The sequence below is a fragment of the Hylobates moloch genome, unplaced genomic scaffold, assembly GCF_009828535.3.
Source record: "Hylobates moloch isolate HMO894 unplaced genomic scaffold, HMol_V3 SCAFFOLD_3, whole genome shotgun sequence".
Classification (NCBI taxonomy): Eukaryota; Metazoa; Chordata; class Mammalia; order Primates; family Hylobatidae; genus Hylobates; species Hylobates moloch.
The window spans coordinates 171,553,687-171,572,248 of record NW_026652278.1 but is presented as its reverse complement, the minus strand read 5'-3'; the positions used below and the strand labels follow the sequence as shown (position 1 = coordinate 171,572,248).

Here is an 18,562-nt window from a genome sequence, read left to right as displayed (position 1 = left end):
GCCATTGCACTCCAGCCTGGAGGACAGAGCAAGACTCCGTCAAAAAAAAAAAAAAAAAAAAAAAAGAATGTGGAAGAGCTGGAACTCTGCTTTATCACTTTGAAAATTCTCTATCCTTCATAATCAGTTCAACTTGTCTCGAAAAGGGAGGGGATATGCAGAAGTGCAGGTGGTGTAAGTGGCACATTTGAAAAGGAGATGGTTCCACAGAAGCCTAGATTGGGAAAAGCTGCGGGACGACACCAAACTGTTTTCAGAACCAGAGACAGGACAAGAATGAAGAGGATTTACAGCATATAGATCTCAGCCTCTAAAAGAACTGAAAACACTGGAACAAGGCAGAAATGACAGAATCAAATTAGGATTTATTTGAGCAACTAATATCCACAAGACATTGTACTGGGTATCCTGTTAGGCAGGATAAATAAATAATATTGTGCATGATTTAACTAAACAGAGCCTATAACCTAATTTGGGAAAATAAAAAATAAATTCTGAAAAAAGTAATAGTTTAATTCAAGGAATCAAAATACAGTACACATGTAGTTTTAATACAGATGCTAAAAACAGGTAGCATAAGAATTAAGCACTGGAAGATTATGTGTGGCTAAGTTGTTAAGGCAAACTTTAAGTGATGAAACTTCAGCTAAATCCTGAAGGTGGCTATATCTTCCAAAGCCAGGGAGGAGGCCAAAGGCCCTTCCTAGCAGTAACCAAAGGCAGTATCTTGTTAGATGCACAGCTTGGAAGTCAGACAGACACGCTTGAGTTCTGCCACCACTTAACAGCTTTGTGCCCTTAGACAAGTCACTTAAACCCTTAAGTCTCAGTTTCCTAAAATGGGAATAATAATGGTACCTATCAAAGTTTTATTCAATAGTTACTAAGAGCTTGCACAAAGCTGAGCATTGGAATACAATAGTGAACAAGACAGACACAATACCTGCCCTCATGAAGCTTGAGATAAATATATGAAGGGCTCTTCACATAACTTATGGTACTTGTCATCATCATCATCTTTAGCACAGTGGTGAAAAGTATAAGATACGTTCCAATAAATGGTGCAAAAACAGACACATACACCAATGGAACAGGTTAGAAAAACCAGAAATAAAGTCGCACACTTACCACCATCTGGTCTTTGACAAAGCTGACAAAAATAAGCAATGGGGAGGGTACTCCCTATTCAATAAAAGGTGCTGGGATAACTGGCCAGCCATATGCAGAAGACCGAAACTGGACCCCTTTCTATACCATATACAAAAATCAACTAAAGCTGGATTAAAGACTTAAATGTAAAACCTAAAACTATAAAAACCCTAGAAGAAAACCTAGGAAAAACCATTCTGGACGTAGGCCCTGGCAAAGATTTCACGACAAAGATGCCAAAAGCAACTGCAACCAAAAAGAAAACCGACAAATGGGACCTAATTAAACTAAAGAGCTTCTGAACAGCAAAAGAAACTATCAACAGAGTAACCTACAGAATTGGAGAAAATATATACAAACTATGCATCTGACCAAGGTCTGAAATCCAGAATCTATAAGGAACATAAATCAACAAGCAAAAAACAAACAACCCCATAAAAAATGGGCAATGGACATGAACAGACATTTCTCAAAAGAAGGCATATGAAAAAATTCTCAACATCACTGATTATTAGAGAAATGCAAATCAAAACCACAACAAGATACCATCTCACACCAGTCAAAATGGCTATTAGAAAAAAGTCAAAAAATGCTGGCCAGGTTACAGAGGAAAGGGAATGCTTAAACACTGCTGGTAGGAATGTAAACTAGTTCAGCCACTGTGGAAAGCAGTTTGGAGATTTCTCAAAGAACTTAAAACAGAACTGCCATCCAACCGAGCAATCCCTTTACTGGGTATATACCCACAGGAATACAAATCATTCTGCCATAAAGACACATGCACATTTATGTTCACTGCAGCACTAATCACAATAGCAAAGACATAGAATCAACCTAAAGGCCCATCAAGGGTAGACTGGATAAAGAAAATGTGGTACGTGTACACTACGGAATACTATGCACCATAAAAAAGAATGAAATCATGATCTCTGCAACAACATGGATGGAACTGTAGGCCATTATGCTAAGCAAATTAACACAGGAATAGAAAACCAAATACCGCATGTTCTCATTTATAAGTGGGAACTAAACAATGAGTACACATGGAAGCTAAAAGGGAACAACAGACATCACAGCCTATTTGAGAGTGGAAGGTGGGAGGAGGGTGAAGATCAAAAAACTACCTATGGGGATTAGCTGGGTGTGGTGGTGCCTGCCTGTATTCCCAGCTACTTAGGAGGCTGAGGCATGACAATCGCTTGATCCTGGGAGGCAGAGGTTGCAGTGAGCAGAGATCTTGCCACTGCACTCTAGCCTAGGCGATAGAATGAGACTCTGTCTCAAAAATAAATAAATAAATAAATAAACAACCTATGGGGTACTATGTTTATTACCTGGGTGATGAAATAATTTGTACACCGAACCCCCCGCAACACGCTATCTACCCACATAACAAATCCACGTGTGTACTCTGAACCTGAAATAAAAGTTGGAAGAAAAAAAAAAGGTACGTTCCAGTGAAAACAAATAAACCATCTTAGCTGAAACAAGATTTCACAAAAAATATTGCCATGTCTCAAGGCTCAATCCTGGAACCTCTTCTTTTCCTCTCTTCCAGTAATCTCATCCCATCCCACGACTTCAAATACTACCTATGTATAAACCAAATTTAGTATCTCTAGCTCTGAGCTGTCTTCTGAACAAAAGATTCTATATCTGGGTATCTACTAGATTTCTCTATTTGTATGTCTTCATAGGGGTCTCACATTTTGTATTTCTTGCATTGCTATAAGCACCTGAAATGGGGTGATTTATAAGGAAAAGAGGTTTAATTGGACCTATGACTTCTGCAGGCTATACAGAAAGCATGGCCCCAGTCACCTGCTCAGCTTCTGGGAAGAGCTTCAGGAAGCTTACAATTATGGTGGAAGGCAAAAGAGGAGCAGGCACATCACATGGCCAGAGCAGGAACAAGAGAGAAGGTGGCGGGGGGGCGGGGGAGGAGAGGTGGTGCCGTACACTGAAACAACCAAATACTGCAAGAACTCACCCACTACCCGACCTCCTACCAGGCCCTACCTCCAACTAGGAATTACAAATTACAATAGTGGGGACACATATTCAAACTCTATCACACCTATACATCGGAAACAGAACTTTGGATTAGCAATCCAAATGGATACCAACCAACCACATTCTCCCTCGGTCTTTCCCTAACAGTAACTCTTTTATTCTCTCTTTTCCTCAAGCCTCATGTACCCACATCATGAGCAAGTTCTTTCATTTTTACCAAAAAAAATAGGTTTTTTAAGTAAAAACAAATCCACTCACTGCTTCCTACTGCCAAAGCCATCATTCTAGTGCAAGCTCTGATTGTTTCTCATCCAGATTATCTCACTAAAAAAACAAAATCTGTAATTCCTTCTCCATAGAGCAGTGATCTCTTTTTTAAAATAACATCTTAAAAAAAAAAAAAAAGAAAGGCCAGGCACAGTGGCTCACACCTGTAAATTCCAGCACTTTGGGAAGCTGCAGAGGGAGGACTGCTTGAAGCCAGGAGTTTGAGACCAGCCTGGCAACATACGGAGGCTGTCTCTACAAACAAACAAAAATGAGTAGGATCATTTTGCATGCACCTGCGCGCGCGCGCGCACACACACACACACACACACACACACACACACACACACGGGCCCCACCTTACCTCAGTTCAACTTAAAACTCTCCAGTAGCTCCCAAACAACCTTAAAATCTTGATGGTCTACAAGGCATACATGATAGGACCCCTTTCTATAGGTTGGTGCAAAAGTAATTGTGGTTTTTGCATTGAAAGCAATTACTTTTGCACCAACCTAATACTTCTCTGCCTCATTTCATAAGACCCTCCTCCCTCTGTTTTTACAGCAATCTGTGCTGATGGAAATGTTCTGTATTTGCAGTGGTGCAATCTCAGCTCACTGTAACCTCCACCTTCCAGGTTCAAGTGATTCTCCTGCCTCAACCTCTCAAGTAGCTGAGATTACAGGTATACACCCCACACCTGGCTAATTTTTGTACTTTTAGTAGAGACGAGGTTTTGCCATGTTGGCTAGGCTGGTCTCAAACTCCTGACCTCAGGTGATCCACCTGCCTCGGCCTCCCAAAGTGCTGGGATTACACGCATGAGCCACCGTGCCCGGCGGAACTAAACTTCTAACTAAATTGTAACTAGTTTAAATTTAAATAGCCACATACTCCTAGAAGGTATCATAGTGGAAAGTGCAGGGCTAGTACTTCTGTTTAGCCTTTTCTTCTGCCTAGACCACTCTTCCCCCCAGATCTTCACAAGAATGGCTCCTTCTTATCCTCATAGCTCAGCTAAATGCCAGCTCCTCAGAAAGGCCTTTCCTGACCACCTAACCCAAAGCAGCTCCCACTGACACTATTATCACTTCACCTTGTTTATTTTAATCAAAGCAAATTCACTATCTTTAGAATCTGTTTGCCTTCCCCAAAGTAGAATATAAAATCCACGAAAACAGAGATCTCAACTATTTCATTCAACACTGTGTCCCCGAAATGTGTGTGCTAGGCATATAGTGTTTCCAATAAATGTGTGATGAATAGTTTGATTGAATGAATGAATGAGTGACCGAGTGAATGACTAGGTGGTCAAGTCAGTAAAGTAAGCTGGGGACAAATTATGGAGGTTACTGGAACAAGGAAAAGGTCCTTCAAATGCATACATTTCATTTCTATGGGTACAGGGCTCCGCCGTGTTAAGTGTCCCTGTGGGGACAGGCAAGCTAAGCACAAAGCATGAAGGGGCACACACGAAGCAGGTCTCTATCCTCAAATAACTTAGAATCAATTTTATGAAAGGCTCCTTACACATGAGACATTAGGAAATCTCTCAAGAATGCATCTACATACGTTCTACAGGCATACCTTTAGGGGTAAATGAAGGACTGAAAGTAGAGTTAGACAATCAAGTTAGTTTTGCAATCTTTCGATCTACAATACCAAACCAGGGCACTGATGTTATGTTAAACATTCTGCCAAGTTAAATACTGGTTTCTAGTCATGCTGTCCTGTAAGAAATATCATTAGCTATGTCATTTAGCAGAAAAGGGGAAGGGAGGCAAAGAGGGAAAAAAGTAAATGATCTGGCCGGGCGTGGTGGCTCACGCCTGTAATCCCAGTACTTTGGGAGGCCACGATGGGACAACTGCTTGAGGCCAGGAGTTGGAAACCAGCCTGGGCAACATGGCGAAACCCTGACTCTACAAAAAGTACAAAAAGACTTAGCCAGGTGTGGTGCCGCACCCCTGTAGTCCCAGCTACTTGGGAGGCTGAGGTGGGAGGATCACCTGAGCCCAGGGAGATTGAGGCTGCAACGAGCCGTGATCACGCCACTGCACTCCAGCCTGGGCAACAGAGTGAGACCTGGTCTCAAAAAAAAAACAGAAAGTAAATGATCTGTTTTTATCAAACTCAAACACTGATAACCAGCAGATAAGAAAAGAACATATGGTGTGGACAGAATTGCCGACCAGCCCAAAATTACACCTAGACCAGTAAGTCCACAAAACTGATAACCCAGTGATACTATCTACGAAGTAGATTCCACACATTCATTCACTGTCATAGTTTCAAAGAAAAAAAAAGACTGGAATTCTAATGTATCTCTATTAAAAACCATAATGCTAAGGAAAACTGCAGAGTAGATTCAAGTTTCACACTAAATGAAACTACATGCTCTTCAAATCTTGTGCAGTCAAAGTTGTCTACCACATTTTAAACTTAACTGAATATCACTGCCACTTCATACCAATTACGCAATTATAAAATGCATAACTGTCAATAAAGTATGTAACGTATTCTACAGTCCATTAGTAAGTCAGAATTTTATTTTATTTTTTGAGACGGAGTCTCGCTCTGTCGCCCAGGCTGAAGTGCAGTAGCGCGATCTCCGCTCACTGCAAGCTCCGCCTCCCAGATTCACGCCATTCTCCTGCCTCAGCCTCCTGAATAACTGGGACTACCGGCGCCTGCCATGACGCCCAGCTAATTATTTTATATTTTTAGTAGAGATGGGGTTTCACCATGTTAGCCAGGATGGTCTCAATCTCCTGACCTCGTGATCCGCCCGACTCAGCCTCCCAAAGTGCTGGGATTACAGGCGTGAGCCACCGCGCCCAGCCCTGTAAGTCAGAATTTTAATCAAGGCTTTGTAGCACCAATCTCTATAATTCAACATTTACCTCTGTTGTTCACATTCAGAACTGGTGACCAACACAACCCAGGCCACACCAGAAAACAACACCGCACATGCAGCAGGAGCAAAGTTCACACCAAAGGAAAGCCTCTTCACCTTCCAAATCTTGACATACTCATTTTCACAAAAATACCAGGGACACTTACTTAGTTAAAAGTGATTATTTGCATAACACGATGTCTATGCTTCTTTAAAATTAAATTTCCTACCTCCACTCCTAGTGAAACCAAAGTACATTAAATGTACACCTTTATTCAAATGCTCTATTGGAACTATTGTAATTCCTCATGAGCTACAGGAGTGGAAAAACAGCTCCCAATACATAACTCTGTTAGTGCATGACTACCTCACTTCCGAGCTGGCTCCATTTTGGAACCATGATTTGTTTACTGACATCAGGGCAAACAGTATAGGAAAAATTACTGACAAAGCAAAAAAAAAAAAAAAAATTAGCTCTACAGAGCAGTCTTTGGGACATGCTTCAAAGTGACAGGCATCATAAGGATAATATATGGAATAATTTTTGGTTGATCATCACCTAGTAATTTTATAAATATTATCAGTACGCCACAAGAAAGTATTTCTAACTACCAAAGCGTAATACTACCTACTTCCAACAGTCAAGTATAAACAAACAACTATGGTACTTCCAAAAATTCATTTTGCCTGTTTTTCTCATGTCCTATGTACAATTCTTCTTAAGAATTATACAGCAGCGCCTGGTATCTGGTATTTATTGAGTGACCAGGGTTGAGCTGTCTCTACACCACAAAAACAATCTCTACTTAAGGCCCTGCCATGGCAAAGCCAGGTGCCCTAAGATGTCTCTTGATTTTCCATCAAAATAATCATGAGGTATACAGAATCCACAGGCTGCTACATTTGAACAGGGACCCATGAAATCATTCTTACCTTAAGAGTAACAGACCTATTTCCACTACCATTAGGTCCAGCTACTTCAAAGAACCAGTTTGGAAAACTAACTAAGGTGCTGCATTTCCTTGTTTAAAAAGAAAAAAAAAAGTAACATGAGATATAAGACAACTCCTCAAAGTCAGCACCCATGTCTGACTCACCTTTGTCCCACACAGTAGCTAGAGTCCAAATCCCTTGTGGAATAAATCAGGGGTTCCCAACCCCTAGCCACAGACTGGTACCAGTCAATGGCCTGTTAGGAGCTGGGCCGCACAGCAGGAGGTGTGTGGTGCGAGCAAGCATGACCGCCTGAACTCCGCCTCCTGTCAGATCAGTGGTGGCATTAGATTCTCGTAGGAGAGCGAACCCTGTAATGAATTGCACATGTGAGGAATCCAGGCTGTGCACTCCTATGAGAATCTAACTACTCCCTGATGATCTGAGATCCAACAGTTTCAGCCTGAAACCATCCCTCGCAACTCCCCCAATCCCATTCTGTGGAAAAATTGTCTTCCACAAAACCAGTCCCTGGTGCCTGAAAGGTTGGGGACTGCTGGCATAAAAGAATGTGCAATGATCACTAATAAATGTGCCATTTTATCATAAAAGGTTAATATTTATAGAAACATTTAAAAAACACTGCTATAAAATTTGTAAAGACAATGGCAAACTTTTTCTGTAAAGGGCCAAAGTAAACATTCCAGGCTTTGTGAACCACATTCAGTCTCTGTCACATATTCTTCTTTATTTTTGTTTGTTTGTTTACAACCTTTCATGATTTAAAACCCATTCTTAGCTGGAGGGCTAAAATGAGGCCTACAAAGCAGAATTTTCATATAAACAACAAACATGCTTACACTTCCACCAAAGAAAATCATTTCGTTTTGTGTGACTTTTAAGAGGTCTTTTAAATTTTTATTTTTTAGAGCAGTCTTAGATTTATAGAAAAAAAAGACAAAATTAGTGTGGAGAGTTGCCATATATAGTCCACACTTACTTTTCCCTGTTAGTATGGTACATCTATTAACATTAACAAAATTAACTACAATCCGGCTGGGCGTGGTGTCTCATGCCTGTAATCCCAGCACTTTGGGAGGCCAAGGCAAGCAGATCACTAGGTCAGGAGTTCAAGACTAGCCTGGCCAACATGGTGAAACCCCGTCTCTACTAAAAATACAAAAATTAGCTGGGTGTGGTGGCACATGCCTGTAATCTCAGCTACTTGGAAGGCTGAGGCAGGAGAGTCGCTTGAACCCAGGAGGCTGAGGCTGCAGTGAGCTGAGATCGCACCACTGCACTCCAGCCTGGGCGAAAAAAAAAAAAAAAAAATTTAACTACAATGTATACGTTATTCAGATTTCCTTAGTTTCCACCTAATGTCCTTTTTCTAGCCCAGGACTCCTCCACCCCTGGGACACATTACATTTAGTCTTGGTGTCTCCTTACGCTCCTCGTGGCTGTGAGGGTTTCTCAGACTTTCCTTATTGGTCAGGACCTTGACGGTTTTGAGGGGTGCTGGTCAGGTATTTTACAGGATAACCCTCTACTGGGATCTAGTAGGTGTTTTTCTCAAGATTACACTGGAGTTACTATGGTTTTGGGGGAGAAAGACCACAAAGATAAAATGCCATTGTCACCACATCACCTCAAGGGAGTATCAGCAGGACTTAGTGCCCTGGATGTTCCCCTTGATCACCTGATTGAGGCAGCGCTTGTTAGGCTTGCTCCTGCCATTTTTTAAAAAAAACAATGAACAAAAATAAATTTAATTCTTGGCATATATAACGAGCTAAAAGGAAAAGCCTTTACATGTCAAATCATTTTGAATAAGCTGATGTGTATACACTGCACATGATTCATTACGTGACTCACACAAATGCCTCATAAAATATATCACATTTGAAATAAAGAAAAAAATTAATATATACTTTGCCAATATATTCTGCTTTTAATTCCTTTCAACTGTTTTCCCTCTGAGTGTTTAGGAAGAAGGTACCCTTAAGCTGAATTACAGGAATATAGAGAAAATTTAACAATATTCAAAATTTTCTTTCACTTTTTAAATGATGATTATGCACACCAGATTTTAGGCAAGCTGAGCTGGGACCAAATCTTATCCATCTTTATCTCCCAGAGTCCAGGGTACCTGCCTGGTTGATACAATAAAAACTGTTAATTAATGTATATCTATAATGTCAGTATTAAATAATCACTCAAAGCAATCAGATAGGGGGAAAAGGGAAAAGCAATGTGAGACTAAAAAAACCCTCTAATTTCTCTTACCTAACTTTTTGTTGATCAAGTTAAGAGTGAGAGTACACAAACAAAAAGAGGGCAGAATAGCAACAGCTATAAAAGGCTAGAATAAAGGGGGAAGGCTTGGGTCAAATTAAGGCTATCAAAACACTATGAAGAGGGAAATGCAAATCAACATCACAGTAAGATCCTACCTCACACCCACTAGAATAACTTTAAAAAAAAGAAGTGAGGCCAGGTTTGGTGGCTCACATCTGTAATCCTAGCACTTTGGGAGGCCAAGGTAGGCAGATCACTTGAGGTCTGAGGTCAAAAGTTCGAGACCAGCCCAACCCCGTCTCTACTAAAAATACAAAAATTGCCCAGGCATGATGGCTTGTGCCTATAATCCCAGCTACTCAGGAGGCTGAAGTGGGAGGATCTGTGAACCCTGGAGGTGGAGGTGGAGGTTGCAGTGAGCCGAGACCATCACTGCACTCCAGCCTGGGCAAGAGAGACCAGCTCCATCTCAAAAGATGAAAGAAAAGAAAAAAAGAAAAGAGAGAAGAGAAGAGAAGACAAGAGAAGAGAAGGAAAGAGAAGAGAGAAACACAAAGAGGAGAGAAGGAGAGAAAGAGAGAGAAGTGTTGGTGAGGATGTGGAGGAATTTGCACACTCACACCCTGCTGATGGGAATGTAAAATGGTGGTAAACAGTCTAGCAGTCCCCTCAAAAAGTTAAACATAGAATTGCCATATGACCCAGCAACTCCACTTTTAGATATGTATATACTGAAGAGAATTGAAGACACACATTCATACAAAAACTGTACAGGGATATTCATAGCAGTATCATTCATAATAGCCAAAGAGTGGAAACAACCCAAATGCACATCAGCTAATTAAAGTACAAAATATGGTATATCCACACAATTGAATATTATTAAGTCACAAAAAAGGATGCAGTAGTACAATAAAAGCTACAACCCGAGCCTTGAAAGCATTACACTAAGAAAAAAAGAAGCCAGATACAAAGGGATACAAATTTTATTATTCCATTTATATAAAATGTCCAGAATAGGCAAATCCAGAGACACAAAGTAGATCAGTTGCTGCAAAAAGCTGTAGAGATGGGAGATGAATGAGAAGTGAGTTCTTAATAGGTAAGGGGTGGTTTGTTTTGGGGGTGATTAAAATGTTCAGGAATTATACACTGTTTATGGTTTCATAACAATGAATATACTAAAAACTAAGGTGTAGTCTTCAAAATGATAAAAATGATTAATTTTATGCTGAGGAATTTTTTTAATCTAATAAAGATAAAATAATTGGGAAAAATCACTGAAGACACTGAAAATATTGTGAACCTATACTTTGATAAATCATTTGTAACTCACAACTTACATGCACACTGTGCCTTTAAAAATCCCTTTCCTCAGCCGGGCGTGGTGGCTTATGCCTGTAATCCCAGCATTTTGGGAGGCTGAGATGGGCGGATCATCTGAGGTCAGGAGTTCGAGACCAGCCTGGCCAACAAGGTGAAACCCCATCTCTATTAAAAATACAAAACTAGCTGGGCGTGGTGGTGAGAGCCTATAATCGCAGCTACTCAGGAGGCTGAGGCAGGAGAATTGCTTGAACCTTGAACCCAGGAGGCGGAGGTTACAGTGAGCCAAAATCACGCCACTGCACTCCAGCCTGGGCAACAACAATAAAACTCTTGTCAAAAAAAAAAAAAAATCCCTTTCCTCTTCTACATTATTCTGTGGTAACTTTTTCAGTAACAGGAGTTTCAGAAATGCATAAAGAAACAAGTCCAAAATTCTTTTTTTTTTTTTTTTAAGACAGAGTCTCGTTCTGTCACCCAGGCTGGAGTACAGTGGCACGATGTCTGCTCACTGCAAGCTCCGCCTCCCGGGTTCACACCATTCTCCTGCCTCAGCCTCCCAAGTAGCTGGGACTACAGGTGCCTGCCACCACGCCTGGCTAATTTTTTGTATTTTTGGTAGAAACAGGGTTTCACTGTGTTAGCCAGGATGGTCTCCATCTCCTGACCTCGTGATCCACCCGCCTTGGCCTCCCAAACTGCTGGGATTACAGGCGTGAGCCACAGCGCCCAGCAAGTCCAAAATTCTAACACAAGATCAGTTTGACCAATTTCAATCAAGTTCATAGGAACCAGGGCATATATACAGACTCAAGCCCTATCATAAGGAATTCACAGTGTATTAGGGCTAACACTGTTTCCTGCTAATTTAATAACTCCTGCATCAGCAAGAAGAAGCTGGCCATGCCCCTCCAAAGTGATAATCTCATTTTCCTACAGACAATTACTGAAAATAAGTAAGCAAGAGCCATTTACAAGGCAAAGCAGGGCCCGGCAGTGTGGGCCAACAGACAACTTCCACGGTTTTCCTGGTGCACCTGGGCTTCCTCTGCTTAAATTTAAATACCAACTTGCTTGAAGGCCACATGTCACAATGGCTGACTATGTAGATGAAGCTTAGGGATTTGCAGCTCAAAACAAATAACATATTTAAAGATAATAGTATGCCAGCACTTTGGAAGGCTGAGGCGGGCAGGTAACTTGAGGTCAGGAGTTCGAGACCAGCCTGGCCAACATGGTGATACCACATCTCTACTAAAAATACAAAAATTAGCCAGGTGGCATGCACCTGTAATCCCAGCTACTCAGGAAGCTGAGGCAGGAGAATCGCTTGAACTCAGGAGGCACAGGTTGTAGTAAGCCGGGATCGTGCCACTGCACTCCTGCCTGGGCGACAGAGCCAACTCCGTCTCAAAAAATAAATAAATAAAATACTTATTTTATTTAAAAAGCAATTATTGTCCTGAGTCTTCCAACAAAATTACACTGCAAACTATGGACTATTAATGTCACTGGAGACCTCTTAGTCCCTCAAATATACTAAGCAACTATAGTACTGTTCACTCCAGCAAGCATTATACCAAACTGTGTTAAAAAGAATATTTCTTTTGGAATGTTTGGAAGACAGCATACTTTAAATTAGTGCTTCCTAGAGTGATTTTTTTAATCCTCTTTTAGCAACCTCTCCACACTTCAAATACTATAATCACTCAAATAATTCACAGTAATCACTTGGCACCCAGACTTAGAGCCTGCTGGAGAGGAACAATTCCAGCAGTCTATGACAATGGCAGTTGTGATTAAGACTATCAAGGTTCATTTGGTTTTCTTTGCTCTTGTAAGTAATTCTCATATTTATACCATTACTCAAAATGTAGCAGCTCAATTCTCTTATTATTTTAAATCTAACTGGAAAGTCAGTTGTCTCTGTTGGTGGTTATGGGTTTATTTTTTGAAAGCCCAACAGTAAGAATCTGGAAATAAGAGAGTAGCTCAATTAATATGCTTTCATTAATTTAACAAACTGTCTTCATTAACTAAATTAACCAACACTTATTTAACATCTACCATGTATAAAGGATTCAAAAAGCAGTAATAAGCAATCAGGGACTCAAGGAGTTTACACTCTAGCAGTGGGTTGATAGAAATTACTTAATTTGCCAGCCTGGCCAACATGATGAAACCCCACCTCTACTAAAAAAAATACGAAAAATTAGCTGGGCGTGGTGGTGGGTGCCTGTAATCCCAGCTACTCGAGAGGCTGAGGCAGGAGAATCGCTTGAACCCAGGAGGCGGAGGCTGCAGTGAGCTGGTATCGCGCCACTGCACTCTAGCCTGGGTGACAACACAAGACTCAGTGTCAAAAAAAAAAAAAAAAAAAAAAGAAATTACTTAGACTTTGAAAGAAAGACAAGGCCAGGCCGGGCGCGGTGACTCACGGCTGTAATCTCAGCACTTTGGGAGGCCAAGGTGGGCAGATCACAAGGTCAGGAGATGGAGACCATCCTGGCCAACATGGTGAAACCCCATCTCTACCAAAAATACAAAAAAATTAGCTGGGTATGGTGGCGAGTGCCTGTAATCCCAGCTACTTGGGAGGCTGAGGCATGACAATCACTTAAACCTAGGCGGCGGAGGTTGCAGTGAGGCGAGATCGCATGAGGTTGCAGTGTGGCAAGATCGCACCACTGCACTCCAGTCTGGCGACACAGCAAGACTCCGTCTCAAAAAAAAAAGAGAAAGACATGGCCGGGAGCGGTGTCTCAGGCCTGTAATCCCAGCACTTTGGGAGGCCGAGGCGGGCAGATCACCTGAGGTCAGGAGTTTGAGACCAGCCTGGCTAACATGGTGAAACCCCATTTCTACTAAAAATACAAAAAATTAGGCGGGTGTGGTGGCAGGCACCTGTAATCCCAGCTACTCGGGAGGCTGAGGCAGGAGAATCGCTTGAACCCGGGAGCTGCAGTAAGCCGAGACCACGCCATCGCTCTCCAACTTGGGCAACAGAACGAAACTCCGTCTCAAAAAGAGAAAAAAAAAAAAAAAAAAGACAATACAGAGCTCCTCAGATGCTAGTCATATGCCTCAAACAGGTGTGGAGAGTCAAAAGTTAACTGTGACATCAACGATATACCCAGCTAGCAGCCCTTCCTCCCTTCTCACCCTCCCACCCCCCAAGATTATTTTTATTCAATTAGAAGGTACAGGTTGCTCAACATCTGACCCTAGCCATAACCCACAGATTAGTGTCTATCAGTGGGTTTTAATGGAAAGTCACTTTGCATGGTGTGAAATCTTTCAGTTCAACTAGACAAAGTCATTGTATCTCTGGGTAACACTCAATCCAAGGACAGAAAATGAGCAAAATTCTACTGGGAGTTGGTAAAGCCAACTCACCCTATCTCTGAGGCCTGCCCACTTTAGCTCCCTACTCCTCCAAAAGGCAATGAAGCCAATCCATCCCACCTTTTTCTCCTTTGTTGAATGTAATTAAAAAAAAAAAAAAAAAAAGCACCAGGCCATTTGGCCAAGACCTATGGCCTACCATAAACACCAATTGGTATGGTCAAAAGGGTCCATGGTGAGCAAAAAAAGAGGGAGTAAACCTACAAAATAACACTCGGGGAGTGGGCCCATGCAGGCAGGGTAGGGGGACAAGGAATTAATCACAAACAGGGAGATTTCCCCAGGATTAGCCTAGTCAATCAGCCTGAAAAATAAACACTGGGCAAAAAGGTTCTGCCCCTCTGTGCACTCCACCCAAAGACCCCTGAACATGCCCAAGTGTTCAGACTAAAGGAATGATTAAGGACACATGCTGTAGAGTCAAGCTGTCTGGCTTTAAATCCTAGCTACACACTTAACAAGGGCTACTTCTCTGTAACTCAATTTCCTCATCTGTAACTGGAAGATGACAATAGTACCTACCTCATAGGACCAATGGAGAATGAAATGAGATCACAGTTAAAGAGCTTAGCAGAGTGGCTAGCACACAATAAACACTCAGTAAATACTGCCCATGCTAGTATTTCTACTATTTCCAGGGTCACTCAGTTCCTAAACTGGAATGTCAACACTACACTAATACAATTAGGCTGGGCCCTAATGGTGAGCCCACAAACATCCCTATGAAGATGATTATATTATCCTCATTTTACAGCTGAAAAATGGAGGTTTAGGGGGATTCAGACACTCACGTAAACTTACTCAGTCAATAAGAGTAAGAGGCGGAGCAATAAAAGCTTTGATCACATCCCAGCAAAGTTTGAATGATGTCATTTACCTCCAAAAGCTTAAAAGCATTTTAGAATTATGCTTCAGCATTCTGGCATGACTACCTGTTGAATGAAATCATGTTCTTATAAAATCCCCTAGCCTCCCCTACTAAATCAGCATAATTATCTGTATAATCAGAAATATTCAACAAATTCTGATAGACTATCAAAAACACAAAATTCTTTTCCTTAACAGAATAACATAAAAAATACGCAAGGTAAATCATCGTGACCATTCTAATTAAATGGCTTAAATAGTTCAAAAGTACTGCAGACCCATAGTATATCAAGTTGTTTTTCTTTCAGGATTTGTAAGTTGATTCTGCAGAAGAATCCACACACTCCTATTGGCCTGTGTAACATCTCTCTTTCCATGTTTGGTAAGTGTGTAACAAAACTGACAAGAGTTAATAGTTACTCCAAATATACGTTCCCACCACCTCTTACTCTATTTAGTAAGATTTAGTCACTTAATCGCCCTAAAAGAAAATATAATCAAATTTAAACTGAGTATATAATGGTGACTCTGATCTCACAGAATATCTTTTAAAACTCTAATACTGAGATCCAGAAATATTTGTAAGTTGTCAAATTTATGTCTCTAAATATTTAAGACCTAACAGCTGCAAGGAAAATTGGAAAAATAAAAAGCTATCTTAGACGAAACTATTTGTCCCCATCCAATGAATTGTTTACCCAGTTTCCTGAAAATAGTTCATAATAATTACTAATCTATTAAGAGTTTAAAATAAAGGACATGCTTGACTTGTGAAAAAAGTAGTGATATGGATACGCCAAGTCATATAATTTCACTCCACTTTGTATTTACTTTACCCAGACATTACATATTCTTGTAATCCTTTCTGGTAAACACAACTGAGATAATATAGTAAAACATGTAAACCGAAGGAGAAGAGAACCAAGAATGCCTAAATATTTCAAGAATTTATTGCTATTTCAATTACTTGAAACTCCAAGTATCAGAAAGCAGAAAGAATTACCACACAACTGTAAAAGTCAAATATTTATACAGGTGCCTTAAAAGCCGCAGTTGGGTGCACACCATCAGCACTGACATTTACTATCTGTTAAGTAGTTTCAAAGTGCAATGGCATAAGTCAAATAACTGGCTTGGAGCGTGAAGTTTACGACAACAACTAGCATGTCTGGAGAGACTGTGAAGGTGTGATGCCTGTCACAATTTTCATCAGGCCAGCAACAGGCAGCCAGGCTGCGGCAAGACCGAACCTCAGCACAGGTGCCTTTTCTCATTTCAGGAGGGAAACCTAGGCCCGTAGCTTCATGGATAATTGAACAAGGCTTGTTCCATAAATTTATAATGTTATTTATAACTTTCTTGTAATTGCTTTTTAGTAGCATTCAAAAACAACATTTTTAGGATAAAAGTAACTGAGACTATAAAGTAAGAATTTCAGCTTCAAATTGAGAAAAGGGAAAATGTTAAATAGGAGAAGCACCTAAAAAGGTTATAAAGCCCAAAGGGCCACATTCAATAAAAAGTTATAATTTTCAGAAATGACAAAAGTCCAGTTGTCAAAGTTATCCCTGGTGGTACGTTATTTAAATTTACAATTAGGAATATCTCCTTAATGGATAATTTACAAATGTATAATTAGGAATAACTCCTATTATTCTTACAGTAATTCTAAGAAATTTTAAGGGTAAAAAAAAATGGGACACAGAAACATTTGTGAAACCTCAGTTCCTGAACTAATTTAAAAAACAAAAAACAAAGAAACCAGGCTAAGCTCCAACCAGAGTTCCTCAATACCCAACGTTAATTTCACTACATCTTCCTTCCAAACAGAATATGCCTGTTCACGATCTGGGAGTCGGTTCAAGCTTTCAGGTGAAGACTAACGATAGACAGTGAAACCCCCAAACGCGCGTCTTTAAACTCTGAGGGGCAAAGTCAGTCACACCCACTAGCAGGCCCCGGCGCGGGGCGAGAGCCCCTTCCCAGCTCGGGACCTCCGGCCAGTCTGGGCGCCCCCGCCAAGAGCTCGCAGCCCAGTCTCCGGCGCCAAGGACGGCCTGAGGGATGCCACAGGTGGCCCGGAGGGCTCGTTCCCCACCTGGCACTGAGGCCCTTACCCACCCCCGCTGCCCAGAGGCCGAAGGTGCCCTGCAGCCTCAACGTGGGCACCTCGAAGCCTAAGAAAGTTCCTAACAGGGCTCAGGTAGCCCCTCGGGTCCGTTAGCCTGGCGTGCGGCGTCGGCCCGGGGCAGAGACTCCAGCCTTGCCTCGGGGCCGGGCGTGTCGCAGGGTCCCCGGAGGGGCGTCGGGAAGCCGGTGGGCGGAGGAGCCTGGGTACGGGCGGCTCCTCGGACCCGCCGGAGCAGCCAGCCCTACATCCCTCCCGGGACCCCTCGGGGCACCGCGGGCCGCCGCCGCCCCCGCCCCCCGCGCGGCCGGGTCTCCGGGACAACAGCCGCCGCGTCCAAACGGGCCCGCGCCCCCGCGGCCGGCGCCCACCTGTCCCGGGGGTCGATCCAGCTGGTCCTCCTGGTGTTGTGGTCAATGTAGAAGACCTTGCCGTCGTAGTCCCTGGCCTCCTCCCAGCCCCGGGGCAGCGGCAGCTGACCGCTCCCGGCCCTCCTAGGCATGGTCGGCGGCCTCGCCGGCGAGCGGCGCCTCCATAGGTACCGGGCGCGGGACGCGGCGGGAACGCGGCTGCCGGGCCCGGCTGCCAACCCGCGACGCCGGCGCCGGCGAGGGGCTGAGGGGCGCGGGGCGCGGCGGAACCACGCGCGGGAGGTGCCTCAGGAAACGCTGTTCGCGGCCCCGCTGGGGATCAGTCCACCATGTCTGCGTCGGAGCCGGCGAGCGAACCCTCCTCCCCTTCGCCGCCGCTGCCTCCGCCTCTTCCTCCTCCTCCGCCCCGTCCCCCTGTGGCCGCCGAGGGTCGCGGCGCCCAGGCTGCCGGAGCCGCCGCGGTCTGGGCTCGGATCCGGGAAGCTGCGGCGCGGCCGCGGTAGCGACGGGCCCCTCATTTGCATGCGATTAGCATGCGCCCGCCCGCCTCATCTGCATGCGCATTCCTCCCGCCGCATTCCTGAGCTTAACCCCGTCGCTGCCGGCGTCGCCGCACCAGCTCGGGCGCACTGCCCAAGCTGGGCCGCGGCTCCAGGTGGGAGGGAGGCGGGCGAAGGAATGTGCGGCCCGCTCCCTCCCCTTGACCCCAGATAGCTCCCCTGGGCCAAACGCCTAGAGGTTTTAGAGTTTCTGGACGGGGAAGATTGCAAAAAAGTCTCTGCAACCTTCTCAACCTCCTTCGTCTTCTAGGGAAACCACAAAACTTTCAAGAGGAAAGGGGTGGCGGGGGGGAGCTCTCCTCGGGAGAAAAAACCTCAACAAGCGGAGAGGGCACAAAGGCTCCCCACG

General features: G+C 43.2%; 1 protein-coding gene across 2 annotated transcripts in view; it reads right to left on the bottom strand.

Moving 5' to 3' along the window:
- Nucleotides 1-18,137, bottom strand: part of WWC2 (WW and C2 domain containing 2) — a 222,893-nt gene extending 204,756 nt beyond the window's left edge. For both annotated transcript variants that reach the window (XM_032148966.2, XM_058436916.1), the window contains exon 1: nucleotides 17,654-18,137. In XM_032148966.2, coding sequence (XP_032004857.1) covers nucleotides 17,654-17,784 — 131 coding nt within the window. In that variant the 5' untranslated portion in view covers nucleotides 17,785-18,137. The remainder of the gene's footprint in view (nucleotides 1-17,653) is intronic.
- Nucleotides 18,138-18,562: the final 425 nt, after the last annotated feature.